Here is a 19,303-nt window from a genome sequence, read left to right on the forward strand (position 1 = left end):
ACTAATACTGGCAATGTATTGCAGAAATAGAAAAGTGCTCCCATCAAATCTTGGTTATAATATAAACTCATCAGAGGCTTCTTACATTTCACCTGGGTTATTGCTGTGCAGATTTAGTGTCATACTATTAGTGTCTGTTTATACATTTCATCTGAATTTTTTTTTTGAGCAATTAACTTTATTTTCATGACAACTAATTATTTCATTACTATGAGTAAGCTGCGGAGATAGCACATGCCCTTTAATCAACACAGCCATAAAAAGATTTTCTAGGGATTGATATGTAGCGATGGGGTACCAGTTTGTCCCTTCATGGGACGTTTATAGAACTTATGCAGAAATGTGCTTGGTTAGGACCAGTTTGCAGTACCAGGTAAAAATATTTAGTTAGGTGTTAAGGAAAAAAAATGTCTAATTCATCACCAATTAAATCAACCATAATCACACAATGAGATAGTTAGCTTCAAAGCATCCACAGACAGCAAGCTCATGTTGTGGAGGAGGAAGAGGCGAGAGGAAAGAGGAAGAGGCCGCAGAAGGAGGCAGGAAGCCTCCTGCTGTGGAAGAAAAGCAAGAAAAAGCAAGAAAATGCAGACTTGGATTGGAGGAAGAGGACAGTCAGATATCCTGCATCCAAGTAGATTAGGGTTTTATCAGTTATACCAGCAATGTGAAATAGGCTAGAGAAGAAATGTGAAACTACTGAGTTGTTTAAAAGATGTTGCAAATTGTCTCTAAAAGGTTATTTGCAGAAAGCCGAAGGCTAAGCCATGGAAATACTGTACATTTCCAAAAAGTATCTCCTCAACATTATCTCCTTAATATGCTGAAAATAAAGCCAAGGTCTAATTCTGTTCCATATCCTGCTGAATATGGAAACCCCTTAATTTATTTTTAATGGTTTCCTATGCACATTTTAGAGACATATTAAGTTTAGGGCTTGCTGATCCAGACCCACAAACAGTAGTTTATGGCTGCACTTGAGATGTTTGGCTTTTTTCATAATTGCTGTTGTAAGTAGCATTTCTTTAGTAATGTAACAACATCTGTTCTCTTTTAACTTGATACATGATGACAGATAATCAAATACACATTGCAATTGGTGTTAACCTGCCTTTTACATTTCTCTGCATAAGCTAGGGAGAGGTAACTTTGGAAGTGTTAGGGCCTAATTTTCACTCCTAAGACCTGCTGAGGGATGTACTAGAGTCATCTGTTGTAGGCTACTGTGACCTGTTTAAACTCAAAGTCAGAAAGGAAAGGCAAAACAAAATATTTGTAAACATTTTATTTTTCTTGACATGGGGAGGACATTGTAAGTCTCTGGGCTTGACAGAGAGCCAGACAAGGTTCTGTTGGACCACATAGCTGAACTTTAAAGAAGTAATAATGAACAGATGGCCCAAGAATTTTTATTATCTTTCCCCTGAAGTTCCACTTGGCATTAGGAATCTACATTCTTCTTTATAGGAAAAAGCAGCAGCAGAAGGCCCTACCTCGTAACTGAGGAAGATGTGCCTCAGAAATACAAGATATGTGCCAGCTTGATTCGATCCTACTCTCCTTCAGAAACCAATTGTCATTCACATTCCTTTTTGTACGTCTGTGCTGTGACAACACTCTCCCCTAGCACCCTGGGAGAAAGGGAAGTTTTGTTTATCTGTTTTTTAAAAAACAGATAATCAGAGAGGTGGGAATAGAAAGTAACTCAGAATTGCAAAAAGCTACTTTTTGGACTGTTTGTTTCAGAGTCACCTGTATCTAGGGATTCTTTGAGATGTAGTTCAAAAAGATAAAGATTCCTAAGGTCTCTGATAGTTGCTTCTCTTTTTATCTCACCATTCAGCAAAACCTTTAGATGTAAGAGACATTTGTATAGTGTAAAGCACAAGAGTCTCAGTGTAATATGCAGTGTATTTCAATTCAGGAGGCAATCCAGGTGATAAAATGTACACATATAGTTCCTATGTTAGTACAGAATTCCACAGACTAATGTGGAATTGTGTACTTTTATTTATGCTTCTAGCATATTTCTACCTTAATGCAATTGTATCTAAAATTATTAAGAAAAGGAGGAACAGGAAGGAGTTACCGCTTTGTAAATGTTGAAGTAAGATTCAGCTGCCAGTCTGATCAACTTTTTTTAAAGCATGAAACAGACATGAGGGACATCATCAATTTGTCTGTCTCAGGCAGAAACATTTCTTGGACCAGCATTGCAAGTCAACATCAAAAATTGCCACCAAATATCCATGTGTTGGTTTAATATAAGCCCTATTTTGTGATGCTAGAAAGTACCCTGAGTTTCAAATGCAAAACTTGTTTTTTTTACAAGGAAACTACAGTTTTTCCACAACAGAGGCTAAAAATCCAAAGCTGCATCCTTTTCCTGAAATTGCATATCAGAAGAGCAGAAATGGTGCTCACATGCATAAATGCAATGAAACCAAAGTAACCAGTAATTAGTTTAGATCAAGGGCAGGCCATGGCATAGGGCCAGGAATTTTTTTCCACCTCTATACCCTCTCCTCTCTTCGGCTACACCATCACATCCGGACATGTAGAAAGTGGTGCTTAGGTCCAAAACACACTGCAGAAATAATCTAGTTTGAGACTGCTTTAATTGTCCTGGCTCAATGCTAGGAAATCTGGGAACGGTAGTTGTGTGAGACATTTAGCCTTCTCTGTCAGAGAGTTCTGGTGCCACAGTAAACTACAATTCCCAGAATTCCATAGCACTGAGCCAGAGCAGTTCATGCAGTCTCAAACTGGATTACTTCTGCAGTGTGTTTTGGACCTTTGTCACTATCAGGTGCCATTTTTCCTGATTTTTAGCCTTATTGCTTTGGGATGGGTGGGTTTTGGGAGGTGAGTGGCCCGAACTGCCACATTTGTGGATGGTATGGAGCCATTTTCGAGGAAAGAATAATCTCAAAATTGACTATTAAGAAAAGCTTTGGGGGATTAGGGGCTTTGCAGGACTATGAAATAGGAGGTCAGGCCTCAAAGTGGGCCTAAGTCCTCACTTTCCCCATCCACCATTTAGAGGCATTTGAATTCTTACCACTGATTTGTGACTAGGCTTCTCTTTTATTCCACCCTGGTAGAATTTCTTTATCATAAGGAAAGGGACAATGATTATTTTGCTGAAGGTGGTAATTTGCATTGCAAAACATATGGTGCACATTGAAAACAACACAGCAGATGATTTGTGTACATTTCTGATGAGTGGGGTAGTGGAAAATTTTAACATAAAGGTGTTTATCATAACAATCACCATAGCTTCATAACCCCAAATTAAGCAGTTGTGCTGACCCATCAACAAACCAGCTCTAGGATTTTTCAGCCTCTGCCAGCTAAATCATCTAAATTGCATGTTCAGAACCAGCCATATCTAAATACTTCACATTACAGGTAACAACAATATATTATTCCTGGGAAAATCCATTTTTTCTCCAGCTATTTTTAGATTTCAGCTAAACTCTGAAGGAACAGAGAAACCCAGGGGAGGCAGTTCGCAATATCATTATCCTTACTAATCAAAAAAGTGGAGGCATTTCATTTGTTATAGCATTGGCTGTACACTACATTGCTGTTGCTGATCAGTAAAACATGCCCCCCCACAATAAACAAATGCAGAGAAACATACCACTACTACCATTATTTTATAGAATTGATAATAGCAACTGCATTATCAACATAGGATTCTGAATAATTCTCTCTGGTTGATTTTCAGATCAAATCAAATCAAAAATTATAATTATCAAAACAAAGGGAAGGCAGATATGGTTGGGAATCTCCAATTTAGGAAGCTTCACATCAGGAGATACTTTGAATATCTCCTTTAATTTAATAAAACAAGCCATCTTGTTCTTTGTATTCAAGTCCCATAGTTTTTCCCCATTCCCCCACCTCTATTTTTAAGCAGACGGCAATATAAAGAGATGATGTTGGCTAGCCTTTCTCTTGCTTCAGTTTGATAAGTGTTTTCAACCATTCATAGATAATCATACAGGAATATTTCTCATTTTGTACTTCTAGTTGAATGACTTGTGGCTCCTGCCTGGTTTGATAGCTTTACTTTTAATTATACAGTACTTCACAATACTACAGTATGTTGTAATTGTAAGGTATTCCCACCAAGTACGGTAACTAGCTCTTCTTTCTGAGGGCTGATTGTGCTGGCAATGTCCAGCTGACAATGAGACTGTCCTGTGACTCTGCGAGAGAAATGTTATTACTTTATATATCGCAAATTAAAAGGTCAAATGCATCACTTCAGTTGTCACCAGGAATAAATCAGTCCAATTAAAATGACCTCTTAGGAAATAGATTGGCCAAGAGAAAAATGGATTCATTATCAGGGCCATTGTATATCAAAGGCCAAAAAATGAACTAGCTTTCTTACCTTTGGAGTTTATTGCACCAGCTGCAGTTGAAGCCAATTTGGGCTGTGACACAAGGCCCACAGCTGTTAAACTGGAGGCAGGCTGTAAAAACAAATTGTTAGTGTTACACTTTATTTTATTTTTAACAATCAATAGTTTTCTCAGGAGTTTTAGAGTAACACAGAGAATAATCTTCTCAAATAACTGGAGGGCTGTGGGTTGTTGTTGTTTTTTGCAAGAGTGGGGATAGTTATCTAGGGTTAACAACAAGATATGCATGATGGAGGAATGTACACATACTAAAGATCTTTTGGATTCAGTTTTTAATCCCATTTGTAAAAGTAATGTTATTTCCACAAATCGACATATTTTCCCCCTACAGTTTCTAAATTTGCTATTTGCCATGAAAGCAGTCATGGCTTCTTTCTGTCCATTTCCTTTGAGATTCTTACATTTTACTGTGCAAAGCTAATGTTTTTGTCTTAAGGACATAATAAACTAGGGCAGGGAACTGTGCAAGGGTTGTAATATGATTAAGAAAAGGCTGGTAGCTATCATCTGATGGTTTCTCTGCCAATGTGCCCTCTGAGTCATCTAAAAAAATTAAAAATACAATCCACCCCACACACTTCGGTCCTCTGGGAAGAATCTGCTACAACCTAAGAAGACCTGACTTTCAGCGCTGACACAGAGGACCTTTTCATCAGCTGCTCTCAGGCTCTGGAATGACCTGCTGGATGAGATCCACCATATTACCATCTTGGAAGCTTTTAAAAACGCTATTAAGAATCCTTAAAGGATTCTTCCAGCAGGCCTTCCCAGATTAGGTTAGATTCATTAGATCCATTAGACTTGCCTCCCCTTCTATTGACACCTCTATTGCTACTGATACCAAAATTGTTTGATACTATAATCCCTGTCCCCCCCTCCTCTAGAGGAAGATTTGTTTCTTCCACTAATCTGCCTGAAATTTTAATGTATTCCTATTGGATAGTTTTAAATTCTTTGATGTTTAATCTCTTTTTATGAGTCGATCACTGTTTTTATGATTGGGGGCAGGGTTGGGGGTCTTGGGATTTTTAAAATGTAATCTTTAATTGTTTGATGTTTTATTATTTTCCTTCAGGAAAAAGCGGAATATTAATAATAATAATAATAATAACAATAACAACAACATTGATTTACCATGGATAAAAAATGGAGGTGGAAGAGCTGTGAAGCAAGCATTTATTACTATTCTGCTCCAGAGAATAAGACCTGGAACAATAGATGCAAGCTATAGGAAAAGAGATTCCACCTAAACATTAGGAAGAACAGTAAGGGCTGTTCGACAGTGGAATACACTTCCTCAGAGAGTGGTGGAATCTCATTCTTTGGAGATTTTTATACAGAGGCTGGATGGCCATCTGTCGGGGATATTTTGATTGTGAATTCCTGCATAGCAGGGGTTGAACTGGCCTTGTGGTCTCTTCCAACTCTATGATTTTATGATTCCATTTCTTTTGGAGTAACAAGCATACAAAGTAAGCTTGCCACTTCCTGATTCTTAAAGGAGCTATCATCACTAGGTACTGTGCAAATATACAATCACCAGACAATGTATGCTGTGATACTCTGGCTAGTTCTGACAAAGTAATAGATCATCCAGTGTGTATGCTATATCAGTTACTCTGTTTTGCAGTTTTTTGTTTTGGTTCTGTTATATGCCTTGATATCTCACTAGTGTTCACCATAGCTGAATCTACACTATAGAAATAATGCAGTTTGACACCACTTTAAGTGCTGTAGCTCCATCCTATGGAATCCTACGATTCATAGTTTTACGAGATCTTTAGCCTTCTCTGCTCAAAGAGTGCTGGTGCATCACAAAACTACAAATCCCAGGATTATGTAGGATCAAACATGGCAGTTAAAGTGGTGTCAAACTGTGTTTCTACAATGCTTCTCTTGTTTATTCATGAGTATTCCTGCCCTCTACCTCATAGCGGCTTGATTTAAAAAATCTGGTTCATTTTTCATCTGGTTCATTGACTACACACTCAGTGTGGTTTCACATCTACAGTTCTAACATCGTGAGATAACAATAAAGTTGGCAAGGATGTCTGTCCTTAAGCACAGAGGGTTGTGAGCAGCAGTGCCAATTGCACATTTGTAGTGCCCTTGGGAACCTTCTGCCTGCCAAACATCACTGAGGCATGCCCACACCAAAGAAGTTACTTTAAGCAGTGAAAGACAAAGAAAGAAACTTCTATGGTAGAAAAGAATCAACCAATCAATGACGATGGATGAGGAATGTTTAAGCATGCAGATTATATTTTGTATGAACATTATTTAATTCTGCTGAATGCTGAAATAACGTGGAGACCACAGCACTGATCAATTCAGGACACAGAAATGGGTGTGGAATAAACCAAAGTTATTTTCCAGTATGCTGTTACATGGTTTTAGATGTCACCAGAATTTGAAAGTTATGAATAATTTATAGTTATCATGAAAATAATGTTTGCTAAATACAATACAAACAATTGAGAAGATGAGATATCTATTTTTTTAAAACTCTTTTAGAAGGTTACATTTCATGTGCTTGTTGGACTTGACTTACTAGGAAGAGGAATCATCTCAACAGCTGACAGATTGGTAACCTTTGACATCTGAAGCTCCACTCTGTGATACTCATATATTGTTCTTCTACGGACATCTGCCAAGAAAGAAACAAGGACGTAAAATTCCATAGTGTAAAGTTGAATTTTCATTTGAGTGTCTCCTTACATTTAAAATACTGCCTTTTGCATGGAAATTCAGGATTTATTTCTGCTGTTTGAATGGGAGACAAATTGAACTCAAGCAGCATGAACAGCTATCATCTGGGGATCCATTTAGCAATGAAACCACTGTATAAATCAAAGCATTTTACATTTTGAGGTAATGAGGACATAATGACATTTCTTTTAAAAATAACCTATCAACTAAAAATGGTATTCACGCTGATCCTATTCTTGGGTTTTTTAGGATAAGCTTTAGGACTCTACACAGAGGTTTCCACTGCTTTCCTCTGTCTCAAGCTTAGAGAATGTGATTTGATCAAGACCATCCTGTGGGTTTCCATGGCTGAGCAGGGATTTGAATTCTTCTAGTGTTCTGGAATCTTAGTCCAACACTCAAAATACTATACAACACTGATGCTTAATAATAATAATAATAATAATAATAATAATAATAATAATAATATTTATACCCCGCTCTTCAGCCAAGGCTATCAGAGCAGCTTACAATGTGTGAATTAGACATTTCCCTGTCTTCAAGCTTACAGTTTTGTTGTTATGTGCCTCCAGGTTATTTTTGACTTATGGCAACCCTAAGATGAAACTATGATAGGGTTTCTTGGCAGGTTTCTTCAGAGGGGGCTTACCACTGCCATCCTCTGAGGCTGATAAAGTGTGACTTACTAAAGGTCAACCAGTGGGTTTTTATGCTCAAGCAGGGAATCGAACCCTGATTTCCAGAGTCGTAGTCCAGTGCTCAAACCACCATACTATACTGGCTCTCAGTACTTCTTCTTCTTTTATACTTCCCTTGGTTAATACTAATATGCAAGTGGGTTTGAATTTTTACTGCAAAACCACATACAAAACCACATACCCACAAAGGTGGGTAAACAAGTGGGATGAACAAATAAATCAGCAACTATGACACTGTTCCAGAGTTATTAGCAAGCAAAATGTAGTGATGTGCTCAACAAAATCAATCGGTCCATTCCAGTACAGCTTAGCAAATTTACTTTTTAAAACTGGCCATGCTGGCTCAGGGAATCTGGGAACTATAGTCCAAACAAAATAACTTTACATAGTTCTGATTGTTAAAATTGTAGTAGTGACTTCAGACAGCCAGTAGGTGACTCTGGAGAACAGGGTTCAAATGCCTGCTTGGACATGGAAACCCACTGGTGGCTTTAGGCAAGTCACTCTCTCTCAGCCTCTGAAGAAGGCAATGGCAAGCCCCTCTGAACAAATCTTGACAAGAAATCCATGTGACAGGTTTGCATTTGGTTAGCAGAAGTTGGCAATGTCTTGAAGGCACACAACCATAAAATTAGTGAGATTAAGTACAGTATACTGGTCAAGTTTGTTACATCCCGAGTACAGTGGATGGAGCTTCTGTTCTTATTTTGTAGCCACATATTGGCAGAATATGGCACACAGACCAACTCACAAATTATTCTACTTAACTTCTTATCATGGCTGAGCAGTTGTTGCCAATTACCTCAACTTGCTATTTTAGTTTAGGGCCAATTCGTTTAATTATGAAAGCATTCTCTCTGTCCCCCCCCCCCCCCGCCTCATTTTTTTCTCTCTAATATGAATGTTAACATCCTGTTAAGTGAATAAATTACCACCACCAAGCCAGTCTGAATGAATTATTAGGAAGATTCTGGCTGAGATATCTCCTCTGGAAGGTCTGTTACCTGTCTGGGGCTTCGAATGCACTTGACTAAAATGTATGTGCAAAAGCTAAGCTAATTTGGGTTAGATTTGAGCAGCTGCCTTGCCAAGGAGAGATTTATTCCCCTACAGTGACTTGTCCATATGATGCAGCTGCCAAGTCAAAGCATCCAGTAGTTGTGTTTGAAAGGAACTCCTGGCTTTGCCAGAGGCTTTAATTTGTTTCCCAGAAGATGTCAGAACCTTTGGTCCAAAAAGGCAAGCAAATGAATATATAAATAAAAAATGATAGCACTGACACTGTCGGAAACTTTCAGTGTTCCACCATTATGCAGGGTATGCCAGTTTGGTGTAAACCGGTGGGTCCTGAGTGTGCTAATCAGGAAAAGAGTAGGAGAAAGGTATTTGAGGAAGCAAGAATACCTATGCATCAAGCTCTCATTAAAAAAAAAATCCCATAGTTTAACTATGGACTTGACTGGCTCTAGGTTTTTAAGGCTGCAACCCTGTATACAGATCTTCTCCAAATTGTACTCCCTAGGGGGCAGCAGATTAGGGCAGCAGCTATAAACACTAACCTAGCAGTAAGCCACATTATAATTCTGAGTAGGCATGTATAACAATATCCTTAATCTTTAATCAAATAGATAATGATCGATTTTTTTCATATGTGTGTGTGTGTGAATCTTGGCTTAATTATTAATCAACATAGAGACTGTAGGGAAAAATCAGAAGATAAATGAGATTTGGAAAGAGAGGTACTGTATGAGGGAACTAGTCAAAGTTCTCAAGTGTAAAGACATATTATTAAATACCAAAGTCAGAATCATTTGGATAATGTGATTGCTACAAATGGGTGTGGAAGCTGGATGGTGTAGAATACAGGAGAAGGCCTCCTCTGGGACTGCTCTCACACTTTGGAATTTCCTCCATAGGGAAACTAGGATGACTCCTTCTTTGTTGTCCTTTTGGCAGAAAGTTCAAACTTCTTTTCCAGCAAACCTTTGGAAGTTGAGTTTAACAAGAGGGCTTTTGATGGTGCTATGCTGTTTTTAGTTTTTTCTTTAAGTAAGATTTAAATGGTGTTAATTCTGTAGTTGTTAATTTTGTTTTAATCTTAATTTTCTATGTTTTAACATGTTTTATTGTATTTATTTTAATTATAGGTGTCTTTTTATATTGTAAACCGGAGGGCAGGACACTGTCAAATTAACAATGTGGAATCCACTCTTGGGAGTCTTTTTGGCTGAAACGTAGGGTATAAATGCTCTAAACAAACAAACAAACAAACAATATTTATTGCAATTTATGACCTTTTGTAAGCCACCTTGAATTTCAGTCTGGAAGAAAGCTGGAATATAAATAAAGGGATGGCTGGAAAACTGAGGGGAAGAAAATCAAATTGTTTGAAATGGAGTGCTGGAGAATAGTTGTATGAATGGGTTGCTAAAAAAACAAATGAATTGGTCTTAGGGTAAATCAAAACCTGAACTTGCACTAGAAGTCAAAATGATTAAATTGAGGCTGTTGGATGTATCATGAGATGGTGTGACTCATTGGAAAAGACAACAACATATGGTAAACTGTAAAGCCGGAGGAGTCCACACTGTAGGCCGATTGATTCAATCAAAAAAGTCATGGCACTGAGTTTGCAAAGTCTGATCAGAACGGTTGATGGCTGGGGATCTTGGCAGTCTCTCATTCATAGGGTCACCATAAGTCAAAGTCAATTTGATGGCAAAAAACAACAGCAACAATACACACTTGAAATGCGATCAGTAACATGTGGGCCTTCAGAGGATTGACTGCTATGTCCATCACACCATGCCATTTTTATGTTGTCTAGAGTGGCTGTGAGCTGCAATCAAATTACATGAGGAAGACCTCATGTTCCTCACCCCTCATTTAAATTCTGGGGCCTACAGTCCAATAAGGGCTGGAACAAACCAGCAAAAAAGCCAACTTTCTGGCAGCTTTCCAAGTCAGCAGGCAGCCGTCCGGCCGTTTACACAGTGGCAACTGTTTGTGGTTCTGGTGGTGTGGTGTTTAGATGCTGCATGAGACCGAAAAGCTGCTGATGCAATGGAAAAGGCTCCCTTTTTCTAGTGCAAAAAGGAGTGTCATTTTGCCAGTTCTTTTTGCACCAGAAAAAAATGGGATCGGGGCCATGGCGTGTGACTGTCATGGCCTCAATCTGGTGCTCAAAGGGACGGTGTCTGTTTCAGCCCTGAGTTAAGTTTCTGTAGTTTTTTTTAAACAGAAAAAGGTACTTGCAGAATAAATATATTTGACTTTTCAGATCAAGCATTACAAATACAACACAATAAATCCTATGACAGTGATCAGCCTACAGAACCATCATCATAGAGGACAAAGTCAAGGAAACGCAGGGTCAAGACAGGTATGATCTAAAAAATCAAAAAACTGCAAAACATTTACAGCATTGTAAGCTATATTTCAGAGGAAGAAACTGGCAAAACCAATTCTGAGTATTCTTTGCCTAAGAAAAACCTGTGAAATTTAAGGGGTCACCACAAGTCAATAGATGACTTGAAGGCACATACACAAACAAAAGGTCATCTTTCTTACTGATTTGACAGATACACTAAATCAATATGCTATGTAAGTATCACTATCACTATGCTATATAAGTAAGCAAAGACATCCATTTATGTTATGGGGAGAATCCTGTACCCTTAACCGTGAGATTTTACAGAGTTGAAGAGGCAGGAACAGATGGGTTATATTGGCTGAAGAAGAGTCTCAAGAATTTTGTAATCTGCCGTGTAGTAGGAAGTTGACTTGCTCCAGAAACATGCTCTCTTCAGAGGTCAGAGATCTGTATGTGTATACATATGCTTATGTGTTTTGCTTTGTGGTCCCAAGGGCTAGATTGTGCCTAATCTAATATTCTATTGATATATCATATAATTAAAGTATTTTCAGTCATATCATTAAAAGTTTTATGTCACACAGAGGAAGAGGAACCAATGAGTGTAGTAAACCTAAAGCCATTGATTTCCTTGAGTTATTATCACTTGAAAGAGCTTAAAGTTTGTTATAGTTCTGTCTATTTCAATTTAAAGAGAATAACTATATGAGCCAATGATTTATTCTTAACAGAATTGAATTTCTCTCTCTCTCTCTCTTTTTTTTACAACTGAGGCAGTAAACTGTCTTAGTGTTTATTCATCTACGAAAATCTAGTAGGCTGGATCAATATTTGATACTTTGTGTATTCAAGATCATTTAATACAGCGTAATCACACTTTAGCACACTTTTATTGCCCCCTTGTTCCCATAAACAAGGTGATGGAAGGCAGGAGAAGTGGTAGACTCTTTCTCCTGTTCAGTGGCTCTAATACATGGACCCAGTATCTAATTTTACACTAGTTAGTGGTACTGCTAACAGGGTTATTGTGGCTAGACACCACAGAAAACCTGCTCTTTTTGTGGTTGATTTGCCATAGGTTACATTTCTCATGATGAGACAAACTATCTTGTATCTAATCCAGTGAGTCCCAACCTCTGGCCTTCCAGGTATTCTGGACCTCAGATCTTCAAATCCCAGACTACTGGCCAAGATGGCAGAGGCTTCTGGGAGCTGAAATCCAAAACACCTGGAGGACCAGAGTTTGGGAATCACTATATCTGCATTTCAAATATTTTTCTCCTAATTCCACTGCCAGTTATACAGTTGGCTCTCCTTATCCACAGATTCTGTATCCATGGATTCCATCATCCTCAGGTTGAAAATGAAGCAAATCAATTTCCAAAAAGCAAACCTTAGTTTTGCCACTTTATATAAAGGACACGTTTTACTATGCCTTTGTATATAATGAGACTCAAGATTTTCCTATCCATGGTGGTCCTGGAATCACACCTCAGAGGATACCAAGGACCCATGGAAACAAAAAAATAAATTGCCATTTCCCCTCCATCCACCTACTTCATCATATGCAAACAGATTTTTGAATAGGATGGAACATTTTAAGCAATTTTAATTTATTTCAAAAATCTTTTCAAACTCTTTGAATTTTATTTCTCCAAACACACTGGGTCACACTACATTAATTGGCAGGTATAAAGAACATACTGGGAATTTGCTGGATTCTATGGACGACCACAAATGCATCTGACAGCCCCACTTTCACAGGGTGATTGGTTGAGCTTATCTGTGTCACTGAGACAGGAATCTGCAAGAGAAAAGGAGAAAGAGGTGGAGGAAGAAGATAATGACATATCTCAAGTGTTCCAACACATGATGCCCTCATCCACTATACAGGCTCCATGAAAGATGTAGGCTTGGGGGATAGATAGACCTGGAAAGGATACTCTTAATGAGGCGACTACTCCTATAGGCTCAGTCCATAGTTTCTCACCCTTCTCCTGCAGTCTTAATCCACATCACCACCCAGATTGAGATGGCATACTCTTTACACTGCTTTCATGGTTAGAAGATAGGTGAAAAAGGAGAGACACTGAAAGGGGAAGTAGCAGCAGTTCCAGAGTTTGTCAGGGTAGGGTTGCCATAACCCGGTTGCAACCGGGTTTTCCCCGGTTTTGGCTGCACCTGCCCGGTCACGGCACGGGTGCAGCCAAAAACCGGGAAAAGCCTGGTTGTAGCGGGGTTGCAAGGCAACCCTGGGGCCTCGCTGCCCTCCTCCTCCTCCCCCGCATGGTCGCGCGGAGGAAAAGGAGGCAGCGAGGCCTGGGCGGAGGAGGCTGCCGGGAGGCGGCGCCTCTTGGGCGCAGCCACGCCAACCTCCCTGCAGCCCTCTCCCTCCTTTCTGCCTCCGCGGGGCCAAGAAGGAGGCGAAGCCCTGGCATCGCCGCCGGCTTTGCCGCCTCCTTCCTGGTCCTCCGTGGGGCCGGAACGAGGCGAGGCCCGCGGCGCTCGCCGGCGACTCCTCGCCTCCTTCCTGGCCTCCGCGGGGGCCAGGAACGAGGCGATGGCCGCGGCGCTCGCCGGGGCTCCTCGCCTCCTCCTGGTCCCTGCGGGGGGGCAGGAACGAGGCGAGGCCCCGATCCTGGCCTTCCAATCGCGGCGGGCCCCAGGCAGGGAGGGAAAAGCTCCTTAGTGGAGGCTTTCCTCGCCGCTTGGGCTCTGCTCCCTGCCGCGATTGTGTGAAATGTAGGACATAATTTTTTAAATGTAGGACACTTTTGTGTGTCCTACATTTGAAAATTTGTCCTACGTCTGTGGGGCCAAAACCGTTTCCCAGTACAGCATAGGTGCATGGGGATGGAGTTTCCATGCCACCAGATAGACAGAAATGCCACATCCTCACCTGCTATCATTGCATAGTAACTGCTTTGATTTATTAGCTGTGGACTACACACTGCTCTAGAATAACTAGTGTTATCTGTATGGCCGGAGGTAGTTTTCAAACAGAGACCCAACGCCACCAAATTATGTTTAGCCACAGTGTCCAACTATAGTAGCCATGATAATGCATTTGTCTGACTTTTTAAAACATACGGGCCACAGCCTGAATCCCCAGGACTCATAGATCATTCATCCATTAAAGGTTGGTATTTGTGCAGACTGAGCTCTTGTGTACATAACTACAGGGCCTCTGGCAGTGTTGTTGTGGTTAACAAATAATCACTCTCCTCCTTGCCCAGTGGGATATGCATTTGTCAGAATCTAGAATTGGCTTTGCCCAGTTGTAATCTCTCTCTCTCTCTCTCTCTCCTATATAATATTATATATATAATATACTATGGTTTTTGCATGGCTCTTTCATCACCCTCCTCTTCCAAGGGAAAGGAATAATTTTATTGTGGGCTGACGAAAATAATATTTCAGACATCATTTTTTTTCTTGGCCTAGTACTTAAGGTTTGACAGCCCTGTTAATCAGCTCCTCATAAGTACTTTAAGCAATTACCTTTTCTGGCCTACCTCTCTCTAATCAATGTGGAAAGTAAATTACCTTTACATAAACTAGGCTTCATTGTCCATTCACTGCAGGGAAGAAGCTTGAACATCCCTGAAGTACAATGAATATTTTTCTCAAACAGTTTAGCTTGCTTAGTGTGTAAACAGCTTTCCTTTTAATGCTGCTTCACTAACAGCAAACACTGTTTTGCATGCAGGGCTACACACAAGTATATTATGCTTGAAAATGAATTCAGTCTCTATTACTGAATATTTCACAGAAATTTGGTTAATTTTTGTAAACAGTAAAGCAATAACCTATTTGAGCTAAGAAAGGGAAGTGGAATACAATTCTTTATACAGCAAAATCTACAACAGTAAGACTGTTTTAAAAAGCTTTCTTATCTGCTGTTAATGTTAATGTTTGCATAACCCAGAGAAATGCATATTAAGCAATGCTACTGTTTCTGTAGTTCCTTGCACATATAGTTAATAAATGGTTGATGCAGGATCTCTGCATTATTTACCTTTTTTTTTTACATTTTCTTAATGAAAAGGTTCTGCCTGTTTGTTTAGGTGGTAATGAGCCCTTCAGTCATCTAAGTGCCCACTACAAAACTTTAAAATCTGCTGTATTTCCAAAGTATATTTGAGGTTGGGAGGGGTGAAAGAGAAAATAGTCATGGGATAGCATGTGAATCTTTTTTCTTCATTGGACAGATATGAACAAAAATGAGCAATGTTGGCTTGCAGACTGAAATAGGCATATTCCCTTGTTATTACAGTCAAGCATCGTAACAATACATAGTTATTTGTTGTTAGGAAGACATGTTTTGGTGATTTTCAGGCTCACATGCCTCTGTTTCAGGCCCCTGTTTGCACATGAGATCAGGTATTTAAAACCTCCACATACTGTTTCAAATATATTAGTATCCTGCTTCACTGGAACATAGAAAACTATTGTTTACATAAACTAGAGTTAGTTAACATACTAGATCAGCAAATACAATGTCTGATTATGCTTGATGTCTTTTAAGAGTGAATCTGTATTTAATTTTCTGTTTAAAAATTTGATCCATTATTTATGCTGATGCTATGAATAGATGACAAGGAAATCATTACATTGGTACAAAGAGAGTATAGCAACTTCTCATGACAGGCAATGGACACATTGACAGGGAAAATGATTAGCTTTCATGTTAATTTAATGGCAATATAAAACAGAGATTATTCATGCATGTGGCAGTGACAAAAGTGGATCCCAACAGAATGTTTCCTCAGTACTGGTTGAGACGAAATGCAAGATGGCTTATATACTCTTATGAGCAGTGTAATGTCAGAAGAAATTGGCACAAAGATTTGAGCACTTTCCTCCCTGGAATGAGATTGCCAGTTTCCCTTATACCCTGCATTAAAAATAATCTGTTGCACTCTTCAGCACTTTCTCTGATGTTACCAGAGTGGCAGGCAGCTTTCAGGCCAAGGGGCAGTGAATCTGTTCTGGATTTTAGTCTGAAATTTAAAGAAGCTACCCAAGGTGCTAAAGCCCATTCTCCTAAAAGGACAGCATCCTTGCTAGATCTTCCATGGAAGCCAACAGCAGCCATTGGATGTTATATTGCCATATGAATACACTTCCCTGGTGCTGGCATCTATCAGTTTCATCTAACAATATCAAAATTATTCTGTGGATTTTAAAATAATAATATCAACAAAATGACTGAGAAGCATATAGGTCCAAAGGTGCCTAAGACATAAATCATGTTACTGTGTCAGGGTTTGAGGTGTGGGTGGCCTGGATTCCAAGGCCGGCTGCTAAGCCCAGGGGTGTGGATGGTGAGCTTTAAAGAGTCTAATGGGCCAGAGGTAGAAGGTAAGTCAGGAAACAGCCAGGTCTAAACACAGCAAAGCAGAGTTCCAGGAGTCCAAGAGACAAGAAACACAAGTCAGAGTCAGGAGACTGACCAGGTCTGAACATAGTAAGGCAGAGTTCCAGGAGTCTGAACACAGCAAAGACAACAAGGCAAAATGCAAAGCAACTACAGGCAGCACAGAAGACTGTGTTCATATGGTAAGAGTTGAGAGGCGAATGCAATCCTTGAATGGCTGTGCCTCCAGCTTCTCTCTGGCTGTATCTGTTGGCTAGCCCTGATCTTTCTAGGACTCTGGAAGCTTGGGCCCTGCTCCTGCAAAGACTTTGGCAACAGGAGTCCAGCAGCAAGAAATCCCATCCTGCAATGACTTATATAGACAGACCCTTACAGTCTGTTTTTGACCAATGGTATATTTAATACAGTAGAGTCTCGATTATCCGACATAAACAGGCGGGCTGATAGTCGGATAGCCGAAAATGTCAGATAATCCGGAGAGTCCAAGAAAAGCCTTGAAATCACTATGAATTGCAAACATATAGACGTTTTATTGCAGTAACATTAAAAGTAATGTTGCAGTAACATTACAGTAACAACATTTTTGTTTGGGGGCATATCTGGGGGCGTGTAAATGCCTACAGCCATGCCCCCAAGCAGCCACAACGTAGGATAATCTGGAATGTTGAATGACCGAAGGATGGATAATTGAGACTCTATGTAGCTTATCCCCAATAAATTAAAGAGATTTCTGCTTCAGTATCCCACAGAGGTTTCTTAGCAGGGTTGGCTTTACATGGTAGAGCAGAGGATTTGGGGAAATTCATGAAAGGGACACAAATTGGTAGCTATTAATTTATTATTCTGTTTTGTTTTTTTTTGCTGCAGGGACAGATAGTGGTACCTCAGGTGACAATATAACTTGGTTGAGATAGGCCAGGATACTATGTGACTTGACTTGCGGTAGGAAGCATTTTATGCTTTGCTTCCAGGAACAAAATGTCTTGGGCCAGCCCTGTTTCTTAGGCAGGCCAAAAACACAATTTTAACAATAACTTTTATGTATGTGATAAGTCTAAGCATAAAGAAAACATTTTGCATGAAGATTAAAGAACACTGGTAGTTTACCATTTTTGTTTGATCTTATATTGTTATTTTTTGTGAATTTTTTATTAAATTTTAACATACCGGTAGTCTAATTTACAATCAAAGATAAAGAAATCAGAGCAGGAAAGAAAGATGAAGAAGAGGAAAAGAAAAGAAAGAGAAGGGGGAAGTGAGGGGGAAAAGGAGGGGGGAGATATACAATTAATACACAGTAAGGCTCTGACTCTCCCCTGATTGTAATGAAAATAAAAATGAAAAAGATTAAAATAATAACATTCTACTATTACAGATCAAACTAAACAGTCCTAGTAAAACTAGTAAAAGCCACAGATTATTATATCATTAGATTTCTTATTGCTCAAAATGTCCATAAACAGTTTCCACTCATTCAAAAAGTCTTCAATTGGCTTATCCTTTAAACCCCACATTAATTTGGCCGTTTGGGCTAACTCTGCAGTTTTAACAATCCATTCTTCCTTCCTTGGCACTTCAGTCTGCTTCCACATTTGAACAACAATATTCTTGCTGCTGTTGTCATATATCGAAGAAGTGATCCATATTTACTATACAGTTTGTTATCGATAATGCCCAACATAAACATTTTTGGTAACATAATAAATGTAGCTTTAAAATTTTGGGGGGATTAACATATAAATCATAGACCAGTAACTTTTTGTCTTCTTACATATTAAAAAAGCAGCCCTCCTTATTTTGACATCCATAAAATTGCTTTGAAATATTATGGGTCATTTTTGACAGCTTATTTGAGGTTACATGCTATGTATACTTGAACAAAGGAAATGTTATATCTTTGGATCACATTTTCCCCATTCATCCGAATAAACAATATGCTCAAAATTTTGGGCCTACCTTATCATGAACTCTTACAGGCTCATCTTTTGTCTCTAGTTTCAGAAACCATTTATACACTTTTTAAATTATACGGTCATCATCTTTACACAATGCTAAATAAAACTAATTTTCTCTAATATATATACAGTTGCTGCATTTCTCCTGATTTGATTAAATCTGTCAATTTGCATAAATGCAATCCAATTAAGATCTTTGTTTTCCTTAAAACTAATCTCTCTTGATTTAAGATTATTCAAAATACAAAAGATCATCACAGTGCAACCATCTTCATTTTTAACCCAATCTTTCCTTTAAAAAGGCTTCCTGTGGTGACGTGACTAATATTATTTTAGTAAAAGGTATGTTTATACTTATACCAAACACATAGCAGAGCCTTTCCAATATAATGATTTTTAAATTCAGCATGTGCCTTATTTTTTTTAATCATACCAACAATAAACATACCAACCTATTCTTACATTATAGCCTTCAAATTCCTAGAGTCTCACATCTCTAACCATTATCCATTCCTTCAACCATACCAAACAAAAGGCCTCAGAATACAATTCAACATTAGAGAGTCCCAAGCCGCTCCTTTCCTTAGCATCGTTCAGCATTTTAAATTTTATTCTATATTTCTTTGCCTGCCAGGTCAATCTGGAAATCTTTTTCTGCCATTGCATAAAAGGTATCCTATTTCTTATAAGTAGGGTTGCCATATGTCAGGACCTCCAAACCGGGACAAATGTAGGGCATATTTTTTAAA

The 19,303-nt window shown here is 39.0% G+C and overlaps 1 protein-coding gene across 1 annotated transcript in view; it reads right to left on the minus strand.

The window, feature by feature from the left end:
* The window catches only part of PLXDC2 (plexin domain containing 2), a 284,011-nt gene that overhangs the window by 37,487 nt on the left and 227,221 nt on the right, over positions 1-19,303 (minus strand). Inside the window, exons 7-9 of the mRNA XM_042475224.1 lie at positions 12,924-13,023; positions 6,991-7,086; positions 4,409-4,490 (exon numbers count right to left, since the gene is read on the minus strand). Of these exons, the coding sequence (XP_042331158.1) occupies positions 4,409-4,490; positions 6,991-7,086; positions 12,924-13,023 (278 nt within the window). The remainder of the gene's footprint in view (positions 1-4,408; positions 4,491-6,990; positions 7,087-12,923; positions 13,024-19,303) is intronic.

This window comes from Sceloporus undulatus, chromosome 6 (assembly GCF_019175285.1).
Source record: "Sceloporus undulatus isolate JIND9_A2432 ecotype Alabama chromosome 6, SceUnd_v1.1, whole genome shotgun sequence".
NCBI classification, from domain to species: domain Eukaryota; kingdom Metazoa; phylum Chordata; class Lepidosauria; order Squamata; family Phrynosomatidae; genus Sceloporus; species Sceloporus undulatus.